The sequence below is a fragment of the Dipteris shenzhenensis genome, chromosome 32 (assembly GCF_047967505.1).
Source record: "Dipteris shenzhenensis isolate YYH24624 ecotype China chromosome 32, Dip_SZ_1.0, whole genome shotgun sequence".
In the NCBI taxonomy this organism is placed as follows: Eukaryota; Viridiplantae; Streptophyta; class Polypodiopsida; order Gleicheniales; family Dipteridaceae; genus Dipteris; species Dipteris shenzhenensis.
Window position 1 is genome coordinate 33793875 of NC_141627.1, and position 27584 is coordinate 33821458.

The window sequence follows — 27584 nt, forward strand, 5'->3', positions numbered from 1 at the left end:
TGGTCGATCTGGTGGTATTCACTTCACCTGCCCAATCAGAAGAAACCACCCAACTCCACCCTTGTGTTATATGTGATGCCATAGGTGCATGTACCCTTCCAGTACCGTAGCACTTGTAAACCTGTTCCAATGAGTTTCCCTGGTCGGGCAGAGAACTGACAGAGGAGCCCTATAGCATAGGAGATATCTGGCCTGGTGTTGGCTAGGTAGCGCAGGCTGCCCACCATCCTCTGATACTTGCTAGCATCCACCAGCTGAGATGAATCATGTATGGTTTCGGCCCAGCCTCAATGGAGTTACCGCCACCTTGCAGTCCTCCATCTGGAACCGACCGATAATATTTCTCTTGTGAGATGAATAGGCTGCCCTTACTTTGCCTGACCTTGATCCCAAGAAAATGATATGTCATTTCAAAACTCTTCGATCAGAAGCTTCTTGACAATAGAGATCTTTGTCCTGTGGCCTGTTCCCCCCCTCTTAGGTATTCGTTTCTCCTTAAGTTTCATGGTCAATCACATAAAAGGTCGCCTATGGTAGCTAAGATGCTGATGAAATGTACATTCTATCAGGAGTGAGAATGGTAAGTTCAGTTTATGACACTAAAGTTGATACAGACACATTGAACAATAAATCTGTATTTTGTGATTCAATATGCCATTTCTCAAAGTTTCCTCCTTGCTTTTTTTGTGTTTCAGTGTTGTCCTTTTAAGCCTCTATTCCATATGGAGAGCCTCACGTCAGAATGAGAATTCTCCGAAATGAATTTATGTATTGATGGGAGAGAATGTTATTGTGCCTAGATGTTTCTTCACATTGTGGTAAAACAATGGTGTTGTATATTTGGATTCCACGTTGGCTACTTTATTTATGCAGTGATCTCGTTTGTCATGTGCAGACACAGATTGAAAATGGTCAACCTGCCAATGGGGTCCAAGAAGAAGATCCAGAGAAGAAAAAGAAGAAAGAAGAAAAGGTATTTCATTACACTCGTGACTAGACACACTTGAGGAACTAGAATCTTGGATATATAGTATCAGAACTAGAAAATATGAATGCGTATACGGAACAGAAGAAAGAAGAAAACATTTGTTGATTTACTGAAATTGCATTTGTTAGAAGAGTAGAGGGCATGTGTCGTTATTGAGATTGAAGAGACAATGCTTCTAGCCTATTAACACGAAGTCCCTTTTTTTCGACTCTCTAGTTCAACCAGCTACTTTATATGCAGGTGCCCTTTAGGCAATGGATCTTAGAGAGGATGAGTAGGGTGCTTTTGAGATTTTAAGGTCATGATGCATGATTTGGGGGAAGCGATGCTCTCCACATGACATTATCGTAGCTGAGTTTGTAGTGAGACCCCTCCACACAGATGCCTCATTTAGGTCCCCTCCACACAGATGCCTCATTTAGGTCTCACATACTTGCACCCAAGTTAGGCAGTACGGCATGGCTGACATGGGCAGATAGACCTTGGAGAACTCTGTCGTTATTTGTGTGGTTTGCATCTGACGGGGATGAGCAGTGTTGGTATGCATGGGTATCAGATGGCCTAGTCGTAGGGCATGTTCATCATCTACCCCTATACCAGTACTAAATGTGAGGCTCATTGGGTCTTGAGGATGACCTATGGTTTATAAGATGTGGGTATCCCCCCACAACCACATGCTAACCGAAATGGCCTTCTATAGGAGCTTTTCCTCTACATTAGAAGGATAGTTTCTTCTAGACACAGGGGCACTTGCTAATCAACCTCTCTTGCAAGTTAGATCATCATGAGTTAGCTCAGGACCTTGTCCCATTGATTCTAGATCAAGGCAAGACACTAGATTTAGCCACATGGCATCATAGAGATGCGAGATTGTAGCCACATGACATTGTAGAGACTCGAGATTGTGCTCTCTTTGTGACACCACAGGAAGTAGAGGCATATGATTGGTGTCTTGACCCTACTTGATACCGCTTATAAAGTGTCTTGACTCTAGTGATACCCGCCTTTAAAATGTTCGGACAGCCTAAATGATGTCTTGTTTGTACCCTAGATCGTGGAGTTGCTTGAATGGTCGGGCTCGTGGTACTGTATCAATGGCTTTGTGAAAGTCAGGGTAAACTGTCTGCTTCCGTCCTCCGTGACAGCTCTCAGTGTAGCATGATCTGCTTGAAAGCCTGCTTGCCCTCACACTCTACAACATGACTATGTCAAGTGCTAATGCATAAATCTTGGACATAATATGTTTGAATCATGATGGTCTTGTAGTTTTCTGGGCTCATGCTGTATGGATCGGGATAATGGTGTTAAGAGTTCAGGTTTGGGGAAACTGGTGCTAACTCCTTTGCTGAATAGCTTCGCCAAGATTGGGGCTAGGATACCAAACCCATGTGCTGTGTACTCAGTGCATAGCCCCTTGTGATCTTTGGCCCAACCTTTGTGTAACTTGAGAGTTGCATGTTTGATATCACCGGTGGTGGATAGTGAGCAAGAGATAGGGTGAGGTAGTTGTGGGAGGTCTAATGTAGGCTGGTTGGGAATGCCATATAAGGTGCATGTATAAGTGTGCCAGATGGTCCGGTATGTGAGGGGGGATGCGAACTTCCACTTGAGAAACTTCCACCAAAAGTCCTTGGTGTTATTGCTAAACAGGATGTTTAGTAATTCTTCCTAATCTTGGTTAGTGAGTCCCCTCTTCTTCCAATGTATCAGACAGTGATATTCTCGTGCGTCCTGCCCATGTCTATGAAAGTATTCCCATATGATGTGACTTGGGATCATTGGTTTGCGAAAACTAAAGAGATACCTACCTCGTCTGAATCAATGTCGGGCAATAGAATCAAGTCATGCTGAAAATCAATAAGTGGTACCTGGCAGTCAGCAGTTCTGGTGTGGAAGTCTCCAAGTAGGAGAACTTCCCAATGACTCGAGAAGTCCATGATATCGGAAATAATGTAGCACATGGAGATGCCTCTTCCTCCTCTTGGAGCTCCCTGGGAAGTAACAAAATATCCCACGATGACGTGAGGCTGGGGTGTCAATGGGTCCTCGTCCAGGGCCAAGGAGGAGCCATCCCTCATGTACCACTGCCCAGTTCCTCTCCCTATGGGCGGCATCTCACTGCTGTATGAGGACTCGTCTGTCCCCTACCTGCAAAGGAGTAAGATCCTCACCCATGTGAACCTGTGGGGGCTGCGGACTTGCACAATGCTGCCAATTTGGCCGGGGTGTCCCTGTAGCATATCACAGGAGATGCTCTCTGGTGAGATCCCATCTGACTCGCCATGCCGCCGCTTGGGTACCCCCAGGGTGGAGGGAACAAAGGTGGTGGTGGCATAAAAAAATGGTAGAGGTGGTATGTGGGATTCTGCGGAGGACTTTGATCGTGAGAGCCTTGCTGGCTCTCTGTTGCTGCTCAATTAGAGTGGCTGAAATAGCTGCCTTTGTAGGGTCACGTTTCACGACGTCCACCCACTTGGAGTTCTCCTTGATTGCCGCCTGCATCATGGCAATTCGCTTCTCTATTGTGAAGCTACTCCCTGGGGCTATGTCTACTGACTGTCTGAGGTCATCTACCTCCTTCCAAAGATCGCTTGGGTCGTGATGAAGTCGTGCCTGAGAGTCTTTAGCTGTGTTTGCTGCTCCACCTCTCTGACTCACATATGTGCATCTTCGTGAGTAGCTCCATGCGCTGCTGTGGTGGTAAGCATATAGCATGGAGATGGACGACCGTATGTGAGTTAGAGGGAGAAACCAGCCATGGTCTAGTATGGCATGGGTATCTAGGGAAGGGGGGGGGGTGACTTGGGGGGAGAGAGGATACACTGTGAGTGGGAGAGGTGACAGAAGAGGAGGGACAGAAGATTAAGTCTGTTTATATGCTCAAGCTTTGTCCTCCTTCTCTATTGTGTTTGCTGTTTTCCAAGCTCTATTTGCATCCTTCCAATCCTGGTCATATCAGTAATTAACATGGCATCCCTGCACTTCTTCCCTTGCCTTTAGAGAAGCATTTTTGAGCGTTGACAGCAGCATATCTGTTAAGTATTTGCTCATTTCTTGACATGTTGAAGGCATTTGCCCTTGTGCCATTGCCAGCTCTATTTCCCTTTCATAAATGTGTGCTTTTTAATAGTTTATTCTCAACCTGGGATGTGTAATAGTTTTCTGTTTTTTCACAGCATTGCTTGTCCCCAATATGCCTATATAGTCATTGCTCTATGACCTGACTCGAGAGACTTATCCTCAATCCTGATTTAATCAATCATGTGCTTTGCATGTGAGTTTGTGATCACATAATCAACTTTGGCGATCTCCTTTGAAGAGAGCTGAGATGGGTTGGACCTCGATCGTGCGTGCTTTGGTCACTCTCCTTGTCGTGTGTGGTCTCGGCGTCCCTCGCATGGCAACATCGAGTCGTCTCTCCCGGCTACCACGCTCATGTCAGCTAGCTCTTCCTCCTCCACCCTGTTATGCCTTGGAGCTGACTCAAATGCAGAGTAGTCCGTGACATGTCACTGTGCTCGGTCTACCTCAGCCTCCTACAGCGTGCGTGGTCCCCCCTGCTGCTCTTTGATCTATCGTAATAGTATCTCTTTGTGTTGGTGCATCTGATAAGATAGAGCCCAATTCAGATTGGTCTTGGAAGTGGATTAATCGTTAGAGTGGACCAAAGCCGTGCCTGTCCTGAAGAAGGCAGTGGTATTGCCCATGGATCTCATAGTAGGCTGGGCAGACACATAAGAGATGCTCCTTTGTCTTGACCACCCCCAACGTGCATAACCTGCAGATACGTTGCTCTTTGGGTATGCCTGCGCTCTCCCTGCCTCGATCCTCAGCTGATAGGATGAGACCCGCATTTGTCCAATGGCAATCCTTAGTGCATGTGAGATTCCTCTGTCCTCCAGGTACAAGGGTCTGATGATGAGTCCATTTTTCCGATACTCTCAAGAAGTGGTCATGGTACTGGTTCGCCCCGCGGGAAAAAAAAAAGTCTGAGGTGTATGGAGTTGGAGGGCTTCCATTCTTTACTGAAAGGGGGGAAGCCGGTCCATTTGAATACCGTGTCTGTCAAACCATGTGGATACATATCCTACTGTATCGACCCCACTCTTTGCTAGCCATCTGTATGACTCGAGTGCTTGCCTTGACACTCTGTGGTGGGGTAAGGCCCAAACTCTGTGGAGGAAAGTCATTATTTGAAAAATGGCATAAACCTAGAGAGGTGTTATAGCAAACTTTGCCTGTACAATTTGATGGGGATTGAGAGCTTACTCCAAATCATCATAGACCCCATAATCATCTAGCTATTCAAATCTCCTCCACTCTGTCGCTGAGTGATCACTCCCTTCAAAGGTGCTGCATTCATGGTAGTCGCCCTCACTAGGGTGTCGAAGAGCCATCCCTTCGTGCACATATCCTGAAAGTGCGCCTCTCTAGTTGGGCTAAGGCTTCTTGTCCTTGTGTGAGTCAGTGCCTTGGCTGCATGGATCATTTTGAAAACTGGCCCTGTGAAGACTGCCCCTAGTGTAAGATTGCACTATCTCCACAAGCTCACCTCGGTTAGGTGTGACTATGACGGTGGACTGCGTGCGAGGTGTTGAAGATCTCGACCTTGGTCTTCCCAAGGTTAACTGTCAGGTCTCTCTTTCTCTCTCTGCAAAACACCTCCAGGGCGCCCAGATGTCTCTTTGCTGAAGATAGTATAAGGACTTGTTATCCGCACCGCATATGCAATATCTGTAAGTTGCAGTGATCCCTCGCCTCCTAGGCGGTCAATAAAGGATGTGATCTCATCAATGTAGAGCCCAAAGGGAGTAAAGGAAAGGAGACAACCATGTTTCACTTTGATTGTGCTCTTAACCCAATCTGATAGACTCCTGGGGCGCAAACTCTCCCCTATAGGCTCATCACTCCCAAGATCATGACCTCTAGAATCCGCATCTCTTTAAGTCTTCTGATCAAACGAGTGTTGGAATGGTCACGTCCCCATCTGTAAGCCCCCATATGAGGAGAGCATAGGGGAGGTAGACCTGAAGATATTGGGGCTGTCACATGGGCAGCACATGAGCTGCTATGTGGGCAGCTGTCAAGGCAAAGGGCAGGCGTACGGCCTGTAACAGGGCCCTGTGAAGGGCGTGCTTACATCAGCAGGGTACGGCCCCACTGTATGGGGCTGTACAGAGGATTCTTTGATGGAGAACAGGGCTGCTGGAAGCCTGACAGAGGGCAGGACTTGCATTGGCCAAAGGCGCCTGCATGGCAGGGCCTTTGGGCCTTGTATGGAGCCTGCAACAAGGCTGGAACAGGGCTGGCAGAAGGGCAGAGGCCTGCGCCTATGGCGGGCTGCCACATGGCCGGGCGGGTCTGTGGACAGCCCCCAAACCAAGTCGGTTTACAGACTGGGAGGGGGCAGACTGGTCGGCCCAAACAGACCTGGGTGTCGGCCCTACCAGGTCGGTCCATTTCAGGGCCCCTTGGGCCTATATAAAGAGGCCATTGGGCCTCATTCAGTTATCACTTGGAGCAGCCCTCAGGACAGCAGACAGGAGCAGCAAAGGGGGAGCCTTCAGGAGGACAAGGTGCCTAGGAGAAGCTGCAGACTGAGCTAGAGTGGCTGACCACCTAGGCTGGCTTCAGGACAGCAAGGTGGAAGGGATCTAGACAGAGAGTCTACATATGCTCGAGGTGGAGCACGCGGGCTCAGAGATCTAGAAGTGCTAGGCTTGTAGTTGAAGAACCTTTTGGTATTGTATCCTGTAGTTTCTGGACGGACAGAAATATAAAGTGTTGCTTCTATATTTGTCTTTGAGCATTGTCTATTTACTGGTTTGCACATGTATGCACATAAGTTAAGAAGTTTGTGATTCTACACCCCACACCACACTGTGTGAGCTCCTGGGCAATACTATCAGTCTTCCGCTGTGCGTACCCTCTGTTGGGTAATTTCTAACAACGAGAGTGTGGCACAATGTTGAAGACCTTCCGAAAGTCTCATATACTTTCTGGGATCTAGACTTTGCCTCCACAATGATAGCATGTAGGGTGAAGATGTGGTCTAGGGCGGAGTGCTCTCTGAAATTTTGCGTGTCCTAGAGCCCGCTGTCCCTGCCTTGATCCTGGTTCCTGGAGCTGCTGTGCTGCTGAGGGCTAGAGCACTAGAAGACTTGGATGAAGAATGGCTAGCCTTATATAGGCTTTTAGGGCAGATTGACTGACCTGGTCAGCTGGACAAAACAACCATTGACCAAGTCGATGAACAGGCAACGTCGACAAAAAAGTCATCGTCAACTCTGCGTTTTTGTCCTGTGCTGTCTTCTGAGGGTATTTGATGGTGCTGCAGCCTGTAGGAAGCATGCCATGGGTTGTGGATGCCGTGACTCTATCTCATGCTCTGCTGGATCTAACTCCGGTACGATGAGGGAATCAGATGCAAAATCTAGCAGAGCACCTCTCTATCTCCTGTGCGTGCATTGAAGTCTCCAAGGAGGGAGGATGTTTCCCTGCCTAGAGAACTACATAGAGAGTGGCGAGGTGCTGTGCCTGCAAGAACCTAACCAAGAGTCATGTTCTGTTTATAATAGTAATCTTCTCCCGAGTCAAGTTCCAATTCTGTACGAGCTACTTGTTTGGATAAGCCTTGACCACCTGTGCAACCTTATGTAATTTTGCCAAATCCTGTTTTGTCGCCCATCTTCCAAGCTAGTTCCTGTAGTCTATAGCCCCTACTTTATACTTGTGTTTGGTTTCTGTAATTTTAAAGCTCGTCTTTCAAGCACAGAGAGAGAGAGAGAGAGAGAGAGAGAGAGAGAGAGAGAGAGAGAAAGCTTTGCACCAAACCAACACATACGATTTGTTCAAAAGGTGAAGGAAAAAGAAGCAAAGAAATTGAAGGCTGCTCAAAAAGCGGAGGCTGCTAAAGCTGCACAGGTGAGAATGTATTTTCAGGCTTATGGACTCTTTATATATTGCAAAAATTTTATCCTTTTATTATAGCCCAAGTCTAACCTTTTTTTTGCAAAGAAGCCCAACTCTAACTTGCACCAATATGTCAGAGCGAGAAAGCTGCTCAGCCAATTAAAGCGGCAAAGACCAAGGCACCTAAAAAGCAGATGCTAGAGGATGAAGATGAAGGTGACTTTGTGGATCCTCCTACTATTCCAGGCAAGAAAAAACAGCTAGCACGAGAGATGGCAAAATCTTACAATCCAAGTGTTGTAGAGGCTGGGTATTTCACTTTCACATCTGAAATGCATTCTAATATTTTTAATAAGATAGTTGTACCCCAATCAGCCATTGTGATGGTGTGTAGGGGATTTACATGTTAAGGAGGCAAGACTTGAAGTAATCTAGATATCCTGATGAGCATAGTAGGCATGGCCTCCAAAATTAATACAACCGAGAGTTCTCTAGTCTATGATTAAGCTTTAGGCACAACACTTTGGTCAAATCCTTGTGCACTTGTGTGTAAACATTGTTTGAAATTTGAGATTTTAAGCCCTAGAAATGTGATCAACTCCTAACTTGTACCATTAAAACTAACTTAAACGTTCAACCAGAAGTTGATAATTCATATTTTCTAGCTAGCTTACGATTAGGGTTAATCATAGGCACGTAGATTGAAGTTTAAACTAGCTATTTCTTTTGCTAATAATTAATATTTTTAGCAGCTTTTCTAAAAACAAGATAGCTTAGATTAGTTTACAAACTGGTTTGAGAATCTCTTACAAGATCTTGTAGAAAAGAAATGATAAAAGATGCTCTCCTGGCCACATCAGTGTATGAGGAGCTTGAGTCTTGCACCGGCTATGAGGGTGTGAATAATGCCTTGCCAAGTAACACGGAGTGCATGAGAGATAAAAGCGTGGTTGCATTTATAGCCCTTGTACATTTGGATCGACATACCTACATGCAGTGAGATTGGCTATGATTCCGAGGTTGAATATATATATATATATATATATATATATATATATATGGAGAATGAGGCTTGAACATGGTGATTTGTAGTTTATCTAGTGTGGTAATTTGAGGGATCCCTCTTTGGATCAAGAAAGTTGTGTCCATATTTGCTCCCTTTGAAAACTGTGATGTCTCGACTATGTGAGTTAGGTGTTGAAAATTAGAGCTTACAAAGCTTGCTTTTACTGAAACTCGGAACTGAAGACCTCACATAAATCCTTACTGAAATCCCTGCATAAAATATAGAATCCAGAAATTCTACACAATGACACACGTTCTAGTCAAAGTCAAAACCCAAGACATCCACTCATCCCTATCGGGCCTGTTATGGCAATACAAGACTCTTGGAAAGAGAAATATCTCAGCCACAAAGGCTCTACACTGCATAAAACACTGTCATAGAAGGACGTTGTACCGAACAAACAGTCACATAGGCTTGTGAGGAGCTTACAAAGACCCGATATGCTCAGTTACAAAGACCAGTAGAAGGACATGAAAGATCTGCGACACACAGTCGCACAATAGACGTGAAACAAGCTAGAGAAAGACCGACACACGGCCAGAGATAATGAAAGATGACCTAAAATATATCACCACACAAGTTGACAAAACTATGAACTATCGTTGTCTTTATAGAGGGAGAATCGCCATGAAAGTTGTCGCCTAGCAACTCCTTGCTCGCAAGAGATGACTCCACATTTCCATCAGATGGTGACTCCATGCTGCCACCAAGAGATGATTCCATTGTCATATGATAAAGCAACGGCCAGAAGAGATCTTGGGACCTGAATACTCTCCACCACCAGTGTTGCAACATGACCCCCCTATGAGGTTTACCTTATTGCATCGAAGAAAGCTAATATTAGGGGATGGTTCCCGATGTGATGTAGCAAGCATCTCTCCTCATCTTGTGAATTAAGTGTGCAATGCCTAAGAAGATCCTTTGGGCCTCTTTGCAACCCTAGATGTAGTGGTGAATAGACTCCATCATTGCGAAACGTTGTGGGCATTTTGGATTCACACCAAAATTTTGTCTCCACCAAAATTTTGTCTCCATTGGTTGGGAGTCCACCATGTTGGAAGGGCCAAAAGAATATGGAAATGTGTCTCTTTTGGTAGGATTTGCAGAGGAGTCTTGTTGGAAATAGGAGGATAGAATCTCTCCCACCTCTCGTTGACCTTCAGCTCAAAGTACACTCAGAAATACTTCACGAAACACTCACGGATAGAGAATGGCGTCCATTTCTGCTTGCATAGCATCTTGCCATTTTGGGATATCCCTCGCTTCCTTGAAGGATCTGGGCTCCTCAAGCTGAGCCACGATTTTCTTCACATTGCGTTGAGACCGTTGCACTTTGGAATTGCTCTCGGGAAAGTCCGTGTCTTCAAATACCACTGAGGTAGTTTCTTCTCTACTGGAGGTGCCTTCGTTGGAGAGGCCTTCGGAGCTGGCACTGGGTCGTCGTGCTCCTCCTCCTACTATTTGGGTTCTTCAGTCTTCTCCACCTCCTTGATGGTAACCTTAGGTGGGTAGTGCTGGAAGTTCTTGAACCTCTTGAACCTGCAAAGGAATTTGTTGAGATCGGGCTGTAGATATAGGAGGAAACCAACTAGCGGCTTCTTGGCCCATGATGAGGCCTCCTGTGGAAACTTATCCTTGTGTTGCTTGCCCTTCAAGCAAGCCCTGCAAACACGATCATTGGCTGCAATTGGTGGAAGTCCATCACCATCTTGGACTTCTGCATCTCGGCCAGAGTGCCATAATTGATGTGACCGAACCGCTCATGCCATAATTTGGATCTTCCATGGTCCCCATGCACCAACAAAGTGGTGAGCCAATATAGCCCATGCTCCTCGCCACCATGAGCCACTTGTTGGTGAACTAGGCAAACTCGAGGTCAGGTGGAGTGCATCATGGAGACAAGGGAGGTTGGTAGGGATACTCCACGTGGAGCATGCATGGCGGGCTGTATGGAGTACTTAGAGAGCTCATTTAGAGGCGGTGGTCTTTGCTGTGATCACGGGTTGCTGTTGGCACAGTCATCTCTGAAGTTGGTGCTCATGTTATGCCTTGGAAGCTGATCGTGATGAGCGTGGCGTCTTCAGGGACAATCTCTTTTATCTTCCATGGCTCGGTGCCTTAGTCTATGTATGGTTGTAGCTGAGTGCGTGTGTTGTAATGAAGCTCCAACAAGCTTAGTAGAGCTGAGGAGATAGTAATGGAATAAGTGTCGATCATTCTTCTTCTACTTCATGTTTCATTCCATGTAATGACGATTTCATGTTGCTTATAGTTTGCTTACATGCAGTAGAATAATTAGTTAATAGGACTATCACCACTACCTTTCCATTTGCCTTGGATGTGACAGTGACTTTGCTGTTGTCGAATAGTACGGACATGCTGTGTTTGTCGATTTGGTTGACAGACAAAAGATTCTTGCACAAAGTTAGTACATAGAGGACACTGGAAAATCAGCTCCTCGTCTCCTGCAGTCGTGATGAATGGGATACTACCAAGACCCTTTATAGGGCATGTTTGGTTATCCCCCTTAGTTACCCTTTGGCTCCTCCTCCTCTTTGGTCTCCCTCTTCTGCTTTAGGTGTGCCTTGTTCTTTCGGCATTCCTTAGCTGAGTGACCAAGTTTCTCGTAGTAGAAACATTTCATCATCTTCTTCTTCTCTGCATCCTCGGTCTTGTTGTTCTTGGAATTCTTGGACTTGCCGTTGCCTAGCTTGTCCTTCACCACAAGTGCTTTCTCGTCCGATTGATTAAATAGTTTCTCCGGAGCCGCCTCCTACAACAGTAACGGGCCAAGCTCTTCGAATGTGAGAGGCTTGGTCCTCTGTCTTGCAGTGATCGTCGTCATGAAGCTCTTGAAACTCTTAGGTAGCTTGTGAAGTGTCAACAATGCTAGCTGACTCGAGTCTACCTTCTGACCAACTGCAGCAAGCTGGTCCCTCACCACCTTGACTTTCGTCAGATGGTCATGAACGTTGTCTCCCTCACTCATATCCAGATTGTACAACTGATGCTGGAGAGTGAGGATCTGAGACGTGTTATCTGTTTCATAGAGATCCTTCAGTATGACCCACGCCTCTACATACATCTCCACCATCTGAATATGGGGAATTACTCCGTCTGCCTCGTCCCTATCAGCATGGCTAGGGCATGCGCATCCTTCTGTTCGCACGTTGGGAGATCTTCCGCATTTACTAGAATCCGAATTCTTTCCTTCTTGTCCAGTACATCATCCTCCGGCCTTTCGTCAACGCCCAACACAAGCTTCCATAGTTTCCGAGCCATGAGATGGCTCCAGATCTTCACCTTCCTAATGGAAGATCTATGTAGACAGCAAGAGAGAGAGAAAGTGAGAGTATATTCATCCACTTACTGTGGGAAAACTGAGCTCAAGGTGAGCACAAAACACCCCTCAAATCTGAGGTAAAACCCTGCTGCAAAACTCTCCTTACAAGACTCCTTGTATGTGCTGTCTTCTGGTAGACTTTAGTGGCTGGAGTGAGTGAGGATTGGGGGGGGGAATATGAGGGCCTTTATAGCCCTGCCCCTAGGGCATTTCCACCGACCAGCAGGGGCCGACTCAGCCCCCTGCACCGACCTGGGCAGCAGTCTAATGGGCCGCCCTGTAGTCAGCTATTTGGCCAACCCAGGCAGGCTATAACCTGGCCTATATAAGGCCCTGGTGTAGGGCCTTTGCTGCCCTACAGCCAGCCCTCTTCCAGGCCCTTTGTAGGCCCTATTTGCAGGCCCCTTTGCTGCTGTAGTTCGTTGCCATCCCTTGTCCCCCTCCAATCAGGGGCTCACAAGATGGGGTCAGTGATTTCTAACAAGTCTTCCAAAGTGACTTTGTATGGAGAGTATGATACCAAAACTCTCCAATGTTGTCTTGAGTAGGTAGCCATTACAGGCTTCATTTCTGTGCTCGTTTGGCATTTGTAATTGTATAGTTGCAGATGTATAAAGGCTTATGGGAAGACATTGCATCAATTCATCACCACTCTTCCAAGTGCCTTGGTAGTTGTTGAGAGGGGCAATGAGCATAGGGCCAAAGGCGCCATGGATTACGCATGAGAACCGAGTGTCCATTGCTAAAGTCCAAACTTTAATAGTGCAGCATAGTTACCAAAAAACACTTTTGTCAGGATGAAATATGACAAAATGTTTCTGGCCGAAATTAACGTGGCACTTCTAGATGAAATGTCATTTAGAAAAAACTCTACTTTTTTTTTCCTTCTTTCTTTGGAAATGTTTTAATCGTTTGGGTTGCCTGTTTTTGGGGGGTGGGAGTTTGTTTTTTGTTTCTTGTGTATGTATTTGTACTTTCGGTATGTATATGTGTTTTGGGTTTGTTTATCATGTGTGTGTGTGTGCACTGTGCAATATAGTCTGTGTGTATGTGCATGTTTGTGCATTGTGTATACAGTTTAAGTATGTGGAGTTGTTTGATGGCCACCTTACCTAGGAAGACTTTGCACTGGATGTCAGGATAAATGATGTTGAGGCTGTCCCCATGTCTAGGTAAGATGTTATTGGTCCAAGCTACCCATTGTGCCATTGGAATCAGACCAAAGGAGTTCCATATCAATTTCCTGAGCTAACCAATGCATGAGTGGGAGTAGCACCGGATGTTCCCCATAACCGTAGCAAACCATTGGGTGGCGGTCATGTTTATGGTGTTGGAAAGTAGAGGACAGAATCACTCGCTCCTCTCACTCCCGATCGTAGCTCAAACAACACATAAAGAGATAGAGAGAGATAGAGACAAAACTCAGATATATTCTTCCACAGATGTGGGCTGACAAAAGCTCAGAGATGAGCAGAGAAGACAGCAAGGATTCTGTCAACAAAAGCTGAGTGTTCTCCTCCTCTAGCATGCTTGCCGGTGCAAGGCTTGTCAATGCAGGTGATGGAGAATGAAGTGGGGGAAGGGGGGTTTATATAAGTGGGCAGCAAGCCCACAGACTGGCCGACTTGGCCAGTCGGTTTCAGCAAGCCCCATTGACCCTACAAGGGGCCAAAATGGCCGACCCCCTGGTCGGTTTTTTGGCCAGCCTCCTGGCCTATATAAGGCCCCATATGCTGGGCCTTTGGGCTGCTGCTGGCTGGTACAAGTGCTGCTGCATATGCCACCGCATGGGCCTATGGTGCTGGTGCAATCTTCCACGCAGGGTGCTGCCTCATATCTGGCATAGATCTGCCTCCAAACAGGCAGGTACTCTCAGCCCTCATTCCCTATAGTCTCCTGCCCCCTTGTCCCCTCCAATCGGGGGCTCACAGGTGGGGTAGTGACATTTGTAACACCTCCTCTCAATGACACAACTCTGGTCCAATCCCCATGTGTCGAATGAGGTGTTCCATTTGCTCCCTGGGAAGCGCCTTAGTGAAGACATCCGAGATGTCATCGTCGGTCGGGCAGTACATGAACTCTATGACATCTTCGTGGATGAGTTCATGAACGAAGTGGTAGTGGACCTCGATGTACTTCGTCCGTGCGTGAAACACGAGGTTGTTGGTGATTGCTATGCAACTCTGGTTGTCGCACATAATCACCGTCGTATCTTCTTGGGCCACATTCATGTCCTCCAAGATCCACCTGAGCCACAATGCTTCACATGCCGCTGTACAAGCAGCCCTGTACTCTGTCTCTGTAGATGAAAGGGTGGCAGTATGTTGTTGCTTACTCAGCCATGACATAGCTTCTGATGAGAGTAAGAAACAGTATCCAGAAGTCGGGCCAATATTTCTCTCTTGAACTCGTTGTTGCCCCCCGATTCCCCCCCTGCTCCCTTGCTTCCTTCACCCTCTATCTCCTCTCGGCCCCCTCTTCAGCCACTTCTTCTCCTTCCTTCCCCCTGCCTCTACCGCGCCATTGCATGCCCCTTCTAGGCAGCTCGTAGTTCACAAACGGTGGCCGCCCCCGTTTTTGGTGCCGGCGAGCAAGTCGCCTCCCTGCTCGGCCCTGGGCGACCTGTGTGCAGCTTGTGGAGCAGCCGGGGATGCTCCCTCGCCTAGTCATTGGCGGCCAAGGTGGACCTAGCCTCCGTTGATACACCTAGGGAGCCCCCCCCCCCCCCCCCCCCCCCCTTTCTCTCCCGTGGCCGTCTCGTGCAACCTCTAGTTGCTCGGGTAGCGGGCTAGGCCTTTGAAAGAGGAGCGCTCCAAGCTGCCCTCCCAAGGTGTTTTGTGGAAGTCTTCGCGAGCTCTTCAATGTTGACACCCCTATTGGCAGTTTTTCTAGGGAGGTGGCTGTCTTCACAGCTCTCCAAAGACCCCTTTCAAAGGCGCTTTAGGATCCTTTCAAATTTTTTGGAGCTGTCCCTGTTGGAACAGCCTGTAGCTGGGACTTGGCTCGTTGTGTTCAAAAATTAGCGATTACATCCAATTGAGTGTTTGATGGGATATTTCAGAAGCCTCACCTCTTTTAGTCTTGTATCCTTTTCCACGTCTTCAGTTTGCCAAGTACTTGCTTGCACTTTGAGGACTTCCAAAAGGTTTGGAACACAGATCACTAGATTATGTATGATTCTCTGAACCAGGCAAGGCTTAAGAATATGTGTTTAATAGCTCTAATATAATAGAGGTGCACCTTGATACATGTATGCTATGAGTCATGTTATTGTAATGCCAAGATGTTTAGAAGTGTCTTCAACTCCTTTCATATGTTGTGGTAGGTAGGCGACTTTAAGATCATCTTTAAGAAGGGAGGCTTAGAAAAAAGGATGGAGAAGAGGCTTCCATGAGACTTTTTGATGAGTATGAACTTCAATTTCTTGTCTCTTTGAGTTCAGTCTTGAGCTGAATTTTGTGCAAAGCCCCCATCTCATAAAGGTTTCATCTCTATCTTCTTGCAATCTTGTGCACATTCCCTCCATCCCCCTGATTTCCAATAATTCTTGAGGAGTGCAAAGTTGCTTTTCACATGATTCATATATGAGGAAGAACCCTTACACAATGTAAATTTCAATAGGAGACGGGAAAATTCCCTCCTTTGCATGTAATTTTCAAAGTTTTTTGGAGGGCTGCAAGTTATATTATTGAAGGAGCAAATTTTTTCCCCAAAAGGATCGTTGTATTGAGTGATGATGTTTGAAAAACCACAGAGAATGTCATGCTTTGCGGCACTTGCTTTACAAGTTTGCTTGCCTGATCTCTGTTGAAAGTTATTTTGGGCTCATGATTATGCAATGATGGCATCAATATATTAGTTAGTTTGGTGATGCATGGTTGCAAGTTATCTGTATCGTATGGCATTAGTTTTTGGAAGTGCTCCAGATAGATGTACATGAAGAAACCACAAACATGATCCAAGACTTATCGCCATATACAAAGTGCTTGCAAGATGTATGACTCAATCACACTATCTTTTGCTTTGCACTGTATTCTTTTTTTGCACATGCTTGAGGCTGAGAATTGGAGTGTCTAGTCTTGAACCCTATGGGAGCCTGTACTCCACTGGATTCTATACCCTAGTAACCTCTTTAAAAGGGAGTTCTTGACTTTACTTGAATTCCTGTCTTGCCTAGGCTAGGAACCTTCAAGAGATGCTAGTTTCACATATGTGCTTACTGTTGACATAGTCGGTACAGAGCTAAGTCTTTCACCACGAGATTCAACCTATGGGTCCCTCACTTTGCTATGATGATTTACTGATGGCAAATGAAAGAAATTGGTGTTTTTAAATTACTTCATCTTTCTCTGCTCATTTTGTGCCTCCTCTTCCTCCTTTTGCAGTAGTGATTCAGATTTCAAACTTGAATTTTTGGTCTCTATGGTGTAACAAGAGTGGATTTTGTCACTAATTATTTGTGTGTGTGGCTGCACCTTTTCAGCATTGTTAGGTGTAGGATAGACTCTATAGAATGAGAACCTGAAGGAATGAAAGAAAGAGATTAGGATTTAAGTTTAAAGGGACCTTGATTCTTGTGAGACAAGTGAAATAGTGTGCCTACTCGTTCTCCTTTTGCAGTAGTGATTCACATTTCAAACTTGAAGTTTTGGTCTTTATGGTGTAACAAGAGTGGATTTTATCACTAATTATTTGTGTGTGTGGCTGCACTTTTTCAGCATTGTTATGTGTAGGATAGGCTCTGTAGAATGAGAACCTGAAGGAATGAAAGAAAGAGATTAGGATTTAAGTTTAAAGGGACCTTGATTCTTGTGAGACAATTGAAATAGTAATCCTTCTGAATCGTGCTCTCAAATGTGCACATGGCAATTTGTCTGCAGGTGGTACCAGTGGTGGGAGAAAGCAGGATTTTTTATAGCTGATCCCTCCAGCAGCAAACCACCCTTTGTAATTGTGAGTTATTTCATTTAAGAAAATTGCTGTGCAAATTACTTCCATGCCCTTTCCTTAATTTTTGTGTTTTCCAAGGAAGAGGGGAAGCCATACCTGCAGGAGGAGAATGTCATATAGCCTGTGCTTATTTTGTTTTCACTGTAGGTTGTACCACCGCCGAATGTTACAGGTGCTTTACATATAGGACATGGGCTTACTTGTGCAATTCAAGTAAGTAGTAATGAGTCCATGACCATGTACTAAGCTTGAAGTCAAATCACCTACACCTTGTTTTTCCTCTTATGCATATTATGCAAGATCACACACATTGAGAGATTGTGAGTGGGTTAAGATTCATTATATGTGATTGATGTTTGTGCGGCTATCAGACAATCAGATACTTTTATGTCCTCATTCTAGCTGCACTCTGTTCGGTCTGTTCAAGACTAAAAGCATTATTAGGCTATGGGCATATCTTTAGACTAACAGTTATTGTGTCATGCATGTACCTTTCAACTTAAACAGGACACAGTAGTAAGGTGGCATCGAATGCGGGGTTTCAACACATTGTGGGTTCCTGGTATTGACCATGCTAGCATCTCCACACAGGTCTATTCTGTTTTCCAAAATACTGTCACACATTCACACTCATGCACGAACATGTAAATTGATCTCATCTTTGCATCTTTGTGTGCCTTTGCTTTGGTTTGTAATTGAGGAATCGAGCAATGCGGCTTCATTTTGAAAGTTTATTTCTAGAGGATTTACACAAGTAGAGGTTTGAAAGTTGGTTACAAGTTGAAAGGCTAGACTGCCAGGTTGAGGCCAGCTGCGTGCAAGAAATGGATTTGATGACGAGGCTAAAAATTGTGTGATACACGAGCCAAAATGTGTGCGTGATGTGATGAGCATGTAGAGCACAAAAAATTGATATTTTTTCCTTTTTGGAGCACCGTCAAATTCTTCGTGGATCAAGAGAGATGGCTTGATTTAGGTGGAGGGGCAAAAAGGGTGAAAATGATGATGTGGCAATTAGATTCACATGCAAAATTGTGCCTGGCAAGGTCTGTGCACATGCAGGGTGCCAAGTGTGCCTGTGAAGGGGCAAATGTGCCTGCTAAGGGATTGTGCCACGTGGTAGTGACGAGGTGACAGTGCCTACGTGGTAGATGACATGGCAATCTCCTCATTCTTTTACCATCCTCTTGGGCTCATCTAGCTCCAAGACACAATTCTAGCTCCATGGACTTGCCACCATCCATCAAATGACGTTGTTAACCAATTTGGTTAACATGCCCCCCTTCCTGTTCTCAATCCAGTCCCTTGGATCATGAAAAGGTGCTGGTGGTTGGAGTATTGTCGATGATGATCATGTGAACAAGTTATCTTTTTGTGCTCTTGTTGGAGTCATTCTTGGTGACATGTTTTGGCTACAATTTATCTTAAGTATCTATCAGCTGAGTGTTCTGTTCATTCAGTATTTTATTGGTTACAATATATTTAAGGTATCCATATTTACACAAACTCCAAATATGGCCTCATCAATGCCCAAGCCCACTTTGTGCTATGTGGTTTAGAAAATTCATTGATTACTTGTGAGTGGAACCCTAATCTCGTCTTTGTGCTCTGAGCAAAGGGTCTCTGTGTCGGGTGGCCTCATAAATGAAAGTTGCCATCCTGTGAAGCTCATCTTCTATAGAGACCACTGCCTACGGATATTAGAGGAGGGCTTCATTGATTTGCTAGGCTATACACGGATCCACCTCTCCCATTCTTGGAGGATATTGGTTAGGGAGTTCCTTCTCTCTTCACTCCGACTATGCATTGAGAGGGGGCGGGCTGAGGGGATACCCAAAGAGGGTCGCATATGCAATCTATGTGATGGGCAAGAAATCCTTTCGTCTTGATCTATTCTTCTACCTTTTACGCCCAGAAGATGAATGCTCTCAGAATGAAGAGGAAGAAGAAGAAGGAGAAGAAGAAGAAGAAGAAAAGGAATTGGAAGAAGATGGGAAAGTGCTGAGAATCTTGGCAGCCCCTATCCAAATGGCTCTCGCATGTCTACAGTCCCATAAGCAATGATGAATTGACTCATCTGCAGATGAGCACCTCGGACAAGTGGAATCTGTCCCAAACCTGGATCTCCACCTATTCATTGCAATCCCTCCTTGTATAGAAAGCCAAATGAATAAAGTAATCTTTCTATTTCTTTGGGATTTCCAAAGCCTTCTCCAAAAGACTCTTTGCAAGTCAACTGAAATTTGATAGCCCTCCCAATGAGGGGCCAATGAGGGGCTTTGGAAGGTCTTCAACCTCTACAATTGATCTGGAACATTACTGACCGTGTAACCAAAAAAAGGAAGACTCCTCTCTTGGTTCCCTGCAACAATCCATTCCCACTCTCCGGGGTCCCATTGAAGATACTTTTTGGGAACTCCTCCATAGAGCCACAACCTCCATGAACCCGAAGTAGAGAGACGAGGACTCGGATCTATATGCCAAGCAGAGTACTTACCTTGCTCCACATAGCCTATGATCTTGACAGGCTGAAATGGTGTGTCCAAAAGAATATCATATGAGGAAATAGACAGCCTGCCACCTGACTGTACATAAAAAACCAAGGCATCCTCCTGTGCCCCCAAGAAAGCAATGACTTGAAGAGGAATACCTGTCCTGGAGAAAGCCCCCATCCAAAGTGAGCAAGCCACATGTCTATCATCTGCAACCACCCAATCATGGAGTAAGGTTGCATCTATCTAAAGTATCCTCCTTGCACTTCCTTTGAGGTGACTGAGAGCCGACCGAAGTGGCTGGGCCTCTCTCCCACTTGGACCATTGTATATAATGAGACAAACCAAGTTGCCTACCATGCTCATCAAGTATGCAATCATTCCACATGACAGGCTGCATGCCAATCTCTTTGAGAGAGGAGGGAGTAACTCTCCGAAGGGTACTTGACCAAGCTTTTAGAATAGCAACCAAAAGCGGGGAGGATGGAGATTTGAGACGGGCTGAGGTGAAATCCGTTTGGTGCTGTCCATCCAATCTCCACCTGAGGAGGGCTTGCATGTCTGAATGCCGTGAATGAAGGAAATTTTCCAAGGCTCATCTCTAGGCAAAAGGCCATTAACCACAAACTTGCAAAGCAGGGCCTTGCATTGCAAATTTGGGTGAGACCCTCCTCCTCAAGGTCTCCCAAGCCACCCTGACAATAGTGTCTGCTGTACCATCTAGCTTGCTCCATAAAAAATTCCTTATAGGCCTTATGAGTTGAGTGATACAATCCTTGGAGCTACACCAAAAGGAGCAAACATACCAAGCCGTGGCTTGAAAAACTTGGTTGACAACCACCACCCTGGATGCAAGGTCCAATCTTGTTGAACTCTAGCAAAGAAGTTTCCTCCTGATACTCTCCAACACTGGAGCAAACTGCTGCGAAGAAGAGATACCCAAACCGACCTGACATCCTAAATACCTGACTGACACCTCTCTCTGAGTCCAAGTGAAAGCCCAAATCAGACCCCCAGTCTCGAGTGTCATCATCACTGATCCAAAAGCCATTGGACTTGTTTCAATTAATGCGAGCACCTGCTGCCATACAAAACAAGTCCAAGGCTGTCTTGAAAGAGGTGAGAGTCTAAGGGGAGTGTCATCTACTAGCTCGCAATCGACGAGGTCCTCTTTCTGTCTCAGCGGTAATCTGAGCACAAGAATGACAGCTCGAGATATGAGAAAAATGCTCATAGCCTCAGCCACAAAAGGAAAAAGAAAAGGGGCAAGAGGGCATCCCTAACAGAATGTGAAATCTATCTCCCCTGACCCCTCCTATAAGTACCTGGCTATGGGCTGATCTGTACAAAGCTGAAACCCCTACGATCCATGCACATCTGAAAACCCAAAATGAGGAAGGGTGCCCTTCAACAAATTCCAATCTACTCTGTCATATGCTTTTTCAAAGTCCAGGAGAAAATGGCTATCTTTTGTCCACTGTGCATGGCTCACTCCGAAGCTTCCCAAAAAGAGAATATATTATAAAAAATGCTTCTGCCATGAACAAATCTCATCTACGTATCATGAAGGGGACGAGCATTTTCTGAGCGAAATCTTCCGAGCGTCCGAGCGAAGGAAAAAAAAAGCTTCCAACTATGCATAAATATGGCAAAAATCGATCAGAAGAAAACATAGTTTCACTTAGAAATATGCAAAGTATTATAGCAATGCCTATTTTATACAAAAATCTTTAGGTGAATCTGTAGGAATGGTGAGAGCATAATGGGATGGCTTTTGAAGAAACCCACATGTAGAGTAGACTTCTGTATGAAAATTCCCTTATGATCCTTCTTACAACTTTTACTTAATAGGAGGTGACATTGAAAACCCTCTCTCAACCTATCTTCATGAAAGAGTTTCTTCAAAGAAAACTCATTGAAGCAAGCCATCCAGGTAGTTTCGCCAGCGAAACCCCTTTGAAGCAAGTCTCCCAAGGTAGTTTCGCTGGCGAAACTACCTTGGACAGCACTTTTAAAAGTGACATAACTTTCATATCCAATGTCCAAATATAGTCATTCAACCACTCAGATTGATCGGAACACCCCATTTGAGCACATCTATGGGGTTATATTTTGGAAAATCTTTCATATATAGTATTAAATATTACATGTATTTTATGAGAGTGATATATAAGCCTAAGTTAATACTTATTTATAGTAATTTAAACTTCTTTAGAAACATGTCCATAAATATGCTATAAAAACACTAAAAAGATATTGCCATATGATATAAATGTGTTAATAAGTAATTACATATGCATAGTATTATTACATTGAGAGTGATTATGAGGAATGTTTCTTAAAGGAATCAACACTTTTTTAAGGTAATAACAGGGGTACAAAGGGATGTCTCTAAATAAGAAAATTATGTTGTGTAAAAATGAATGAGTGACTAGTCTGTATATTTTTATGATAAAGGGATCTAGTTCTAGTGAAAATAAAAGTGTAAAAACCATGTTTCCTAAAGAAAAACATTTTTAAAAATCTCTTGAAAAACACGCTCGGATAAACCTGCTCATAGGTTTTTGCTCGTAAAATTGACGCATCCTATCATGAATAAGATCTGGAAGTATGGGATGCAAATGCAAGTTGATTGCTTTTGCCTGTATTTTATAGCAAGTGCCCAATAAAGTGATAGGTCTCCACTGTGACACTAAATTTCTGCACTCTCCTTTTGGGATTAGATGTATGAGACCCTTTGTAAGTGAGATAGGCATCTCACCGGAGTCCCAAACACCCTATAGGGCTGAGGTAATGTGATCTCCAATCATATCCCAAAAGGTCAGGAAAAAAGAGGGTGTAAGTCCGGCACTTTCAATCTAGGAATACATTGCCATATGACCTGCATGGCATCATCAGTGGCCTCGCTACTAGGATTTGCTGAGAGAAGGGAGGCATAGAAATCTGTAGCTATACACATGACAGCATCTGGATTTGGGGACTGTAAAACTCCGTTTGAGTCAACGAGTTGAGAAACTCTCTCTCTACTATGTCTAGGGCCATGAGTAGAGAAGAAATGCTTATTGACCCTACCTCCCATCTAGAACCAGAAGGACTCTCGTGCATGAAAGGCATACTCTGCTCTCTGATCTAACAAAATCTGCTGGTGAGTCCTTGCTGCAGCAAGGCGCTCCTGAATCCAAGCATCGCGTGGCCTCTTCTGCTTTTCCTTTTGCAAGGATGCCAACTGTTGGCGAACACCAATCTCTTGTCTAAGAATCTCACGTCTCCTGGTATTTGCAACCAGATGGTAAAAGTCACTAATATTGGAGAGGACATGTGCCATATGTGACGGGGAAGGCACTCCACCCTGCAAGTGAGAAACCCAGATCTGAAAAGCTGCCTTTGTGAGGTCCTCCTCTGCATAAAAGGCATTAGGAATCCTAATAATGGCGGATTGACCTCTTAAGTGTGGCTCAAAAATCATCAGCACCATCGGAAAGTGATCCGAAGTAGAAACCCCAGGGGCAATGCAAACTAAACCTCCTCTATCCAAGGCCCAATTGTCAACATAGAAACGGTCAATCCGTGCATGGATAGGCATTTGTGGTCTCCCGTTTGACCAGGGAAATAGGAGTGACTGTGACTGAGTGTGAAAGGCATCATCAAACCAAGCATCTCTGCCATTGAAACTAAGAGGAATGCATCCTAAGCTACCCTCTCCAAGGAGTGGAGGCCACTCTCTTTGCCTCCATTTTTGTCTGAGGGAAACTCCACCATGTTGAAGTCTCCTCCAATGACCCATGAATCTGCAATGGGGGCTCAGGAGAGCAACAAGAAGACACGATCTTCTCTATTATTGGGGGCATAGAGGTTGAGGAATCCAACCTTACGTTCCCGAATCAAAAAAAGAATCCACTGGTCTCTAGAGGGGAAGATAACTCCGTGTCCAACAACCAGGGGGACAACAGGAGGAGATACTGAAGGAGCACTTTGATGTGAGGGAGCTGTACCAACACCCTGTCGAGGTCGAGGAGGTGGTTTTCGAACTGTACCAACACCCTGTCGAGGTTGAGGACCGAGGAGGGGGTGCTAGAACCATACCACCCCCCTGTTGAGGTCTAGGGGGAGTTGCTGTACTAGAAGGTTTTTGGGGCCTTTTCTTCTTTTTTGGGCATTCCGTGTTGAACGGTCCTATAGATCCTGCACTGGACTTGTCTGCCCGCGATCTCCACTCTCTGTCGAAAGAAAGAACCATGCGGACGTTGAAGCATGACATGCTCATCTGATAAACTAGGGTATGGTGAAAGGATCCTAGCTCTAGGAACTCCGTCATAACTGATTGCCTCTGCAGCCATTGTGGGCAAACCAGGGAGGGGGGGATCTCAGTGACATTACTGAAGTGCTCCCAGCACGAAAGGGTCAAAGAAAATCTTTCTATGTCCCAAGTGCAGGTACCCGGCTTTGAGCACGGCGCTCACAGCCTCCGGTGAATCAAAAACAACCTAGAAGAAACCTCTCCCTAGTAAGCAAACATCGATGAGTCAAGGGGTGAGGTTTGAGGGGAGCGCTGCAAGCATCTAGTCTCTGGCTTGTGATATCGAAGGGTGAGATATATAGATGTGTGCGATCAAAGTGGTAGAACTTTCACGTTCTACATCCTTCTTGAGCTGCTGCAACTCGTCTTCTGAGAATGTGATTGTTTTCGCGGCCACTAGAAGCGGGATAGGATTGGCTGATTGGAAATCCATCACGGCCAGTGGAAGCGGGATAGGGGGGCGGGCTGAGAGGGAAGGGGGAGGGAGGGAGGGGCTGAGGAAAGGGAGGGGGAGAGGAAGGGGCTGAGGGAGAGGGGGCAGCAAAGGTTGGGGAGGAGCAGCAGCTCAAGCTTCAGCGGACCACTAAGATTTTTTTGGGGGGCACAATTTCTGACAGGGATGCACTTATTTTTTAGCAGTTGTGGCCTTTCATTTCATAATCTTTAGTCTCTATGTAAGGAAGGCAGTATATATATTAGGCAAGATGACTATTCTCCTTTGACTCATGTTTTGATTCTTCCAGTGATCCTCTTTATGCTTGCTCTGGTGTAAGCTTGATGTTCTCAGTGGTCTCAATTGGTATGTGTTTTGCAGGTTGTTGTAGAGAAGAAACTAATGAAGGAGAAAAGGCTGACTAGACATGATCTTGGCCGAGAGAAGTTTGTTGCAGAGGTATGCTTTTTTCTAACAGATAATCCTTTTGAGCAGATTGAGGGAATTTACAGGGTTTGTGCTCCTTGATAATCATCTTCTGGGATTGTTGAAAGACAGGTATGGAAATGGAAAGAGGAGTATGGAGGGACTATCTTCAAGCAACTTCGACGAGTTGGGGCTTCCCTTGATTGGTCAAGAGAAGTAAGTATTTTTTATCTATCCAAGTATGGCTTCTAAATTTTGATGTAATGCTAATTTATACAGCTTACTCACAAATGGCTTACAGGGGGTTGGTTTCCCAGAATCACACACGTCTTCTGAATGGTTCGGTATTTAGTTGAACAATTTCTGGTTGGCAGTTTTTTTACAGTCCTGAAGCATAAATTACCCTTTTTTTTTTTGTGTGTGGTTATAGTGCTTTACGATGGATGAGAAGAGATCAAGGGCAGTAGTTGAGGCATTTGTGCGCTTGTATCATGAAGGGCTGATATACAGGTTTTGGTGTTCTTCTGCTATACTTGGATTTTAGATATCTCTTGAATATTTAATTAAGCGTAGATACACATATTCTTTTGAGCTTTTGTGAGGAAAAGATTCCTCATTTGTAATTTCTTGCAATGCACCTCCTAGAAGAGGGGACCTTGCAGTTCATTTTCTTTGATACATGCTTAGAAATTCCCTTGTTTTATTGCCATTAAAGGTGACTAAGATCTCTTGCACAGTAAAGTTCAAGATACCCCTTATGGTGTCCTTCTTGGTCTTGTTTAGGGATTGGACACGCTTGCTTTCTTTATCATTCCACTATTCATGTCATCTAAAGTTTGTCAATTCGAGCTAATCTTAATATACCTAAGCCTTCGAAGGATGATTTGTGTAGGCTCTATAGAGAGCTATATGGATGTAGTAGTTCTTGCTGATGGGAAGCTAAGCATCTATTTTCCATTTTCCAAATGGTGCTATCATCCCAATCAGATTGGTGAGGTAACTGAAATTTTATTTCTCAGCAGTGAGGTGACTGGAATGTTATTTCTCAGCTGCTGCTGTAATGCAGCAATGTAATCACGCATTGCGCATTCTTGATTTGGTTTGTAAAAAGCTAAGTGAGGTGATATCAAGCTAGAAAATAAGATAAGCTGCAGTTTTGCACCAGTCGATTGGAGGTGAGGCACAATGATTGTTAGCCCCTATTCAGAGGACCGCTAGACGAAGCATAATTAGTGCAATATCCACAATATATGTCTGATCTGAACGAAAGCCATTGGAAGGTAACCTAGATGATTCTTTGGTATTTCAAGGGAACAATGGATATGGAATATAATATAATATCTAAAACTGTCAGGGTTTATCAATAGTAATTGGGCATGATGCTTCAGTATTGGATTTGGTCTGATATCGTGGAGGAGTAAGAAGCAAAGTACTATTGCTTTATGCTTCCTGGAAGCTGGATGTAGAGCATCTACTACTGTGGATGAGGCTATCTGGATCTAAATGATATCAGTCTTATTCAAAAAAGCCCAACCCCTTTATAGGTGATAACCAGAGGTCTATTACCTGGCCAAGGACCTTGTAGTTCATGCGTGAAAAGATGCAAGTAATGAAATTGACGTTACCTATTGTTTGATAGAAGATCAGGTGGCGGATATAATAATTAAGCTTCGTGTGAGAATAAAGCAAGGGAAGTTTTTGAACTCGATGGCGTAAAACCTATTTTATTGTTCATCAAGAAGGAGTGTTGAAAAGAGGGAGGAGGACGAGTCCCATAACGAAGAAGCAACAGCCAATGTGGTGAAAGAGGAGTTGTTTTTGGTGATTATCCCAAGCACCTCAGTCAGTGTATTTGCAGACAATGGGATGACTGTCACAATGCCTAGCATTGAGTGCTGGTGCAATAATGTAGAGGACAGCATTTGTCACACAGAGACAAAGATTGAAACTGAGGACAAGGCCGTTAATACTGAGGGTGGAAGATGCTGGTGTACAGGCAGAGTGCAGATTTCAAGAGCAGAATGTGTAAGACTGTTGTATGGCTCCAGAATCACAGGAGGATGGCACTCTGGAAGTGTTATATACTTGATATTGATATTCGTCCTCATTATTGTTTCATGAATTTAGCAAGATGGTATGGAATGTTTGGTTGGCCTGGATTTCTCAATAGGAAGACCTGCCCAACAACTAGAGCGGTTAGCTTTAGAGTAGAGGCACGGGAAGCTTTATGCATGGCATGATTGGTGATGCGGACTTCTTGGAGGACATAGTGGTGCCAAGGTTGACTGTCAAAGAAGCCTTCCCAAAGAGGTCCAGCTGCACACTGTTGGAGATTTACAAAGCAGACTCTGTCAAAGACTTCTTGTCAAAGATGGGAGAGCACAAGGAGAGTACAAATGTGGCTTTGGAAGACTTTGGATCTGAACCTGAGGATTGCTCACAGGGAAAATCGATCTGGAGACCAGAAGGTTTTCTGGACGTAGATTTCCATGAAGAAATTTGTTAGATGGTCACTACCACCCAGAGGCCTACATCAGGGCGAGTTACCACGTAAGATTCAGGTGGAGTGTGGATGATGTGGAGCGTTTTCTAGATGACATAAACCACACCATCAGAGAGCAGATGTTGATATTTGATCCATAGAAGACGTTGTGCATGATGGAGTGTATGGTTTTCA

The 27584-nt window shown here is 44.9% G+C and overlaps 1 protein-coding gene across 2 annotated transcripts in view; it reads left to right on the top strand.

Annotated features, from left to right (window-relative positions):
- Positions 1–27584, top strand: part of LOC147880639 (valine--tRNA ligase, mitochondrial 1-like) — a 69474-nt gene that overhangs the window by 3814 nt on the left and 38076 nt on the right. For both annotated transcript variants that reach the window (XM_087370466.1, XM_087370467.1), the window contains exons 3-11: positions 896–973; positions 7847–7912; positions 8038–8210; positions 17190–17262; positions 17407–17472; positions 17767–17850; positions 24863–24940; positions 25040–25123; positions 25338–25417. In XM_087370466.1, coding sequence (XP_087226592.1) covers positions 896–973; positions 7847–7912; positions 8038–8210; positions 17190–17262; positions 17407–17472; positions 17767–17850; positions 24863–24940; positions 25040–25123; positions 25338–25417 — 782 coding nt within the window. The remainder of the gene's footprint in view (positions 1–895; positions 974–7846; positions 7913–8037; positions 8211–17189; positions 17263–17406; positions 17473–17766; positions 17851–24862; positions 24941–25039; positions 25124–25337; positions 25418–27584) is intronic.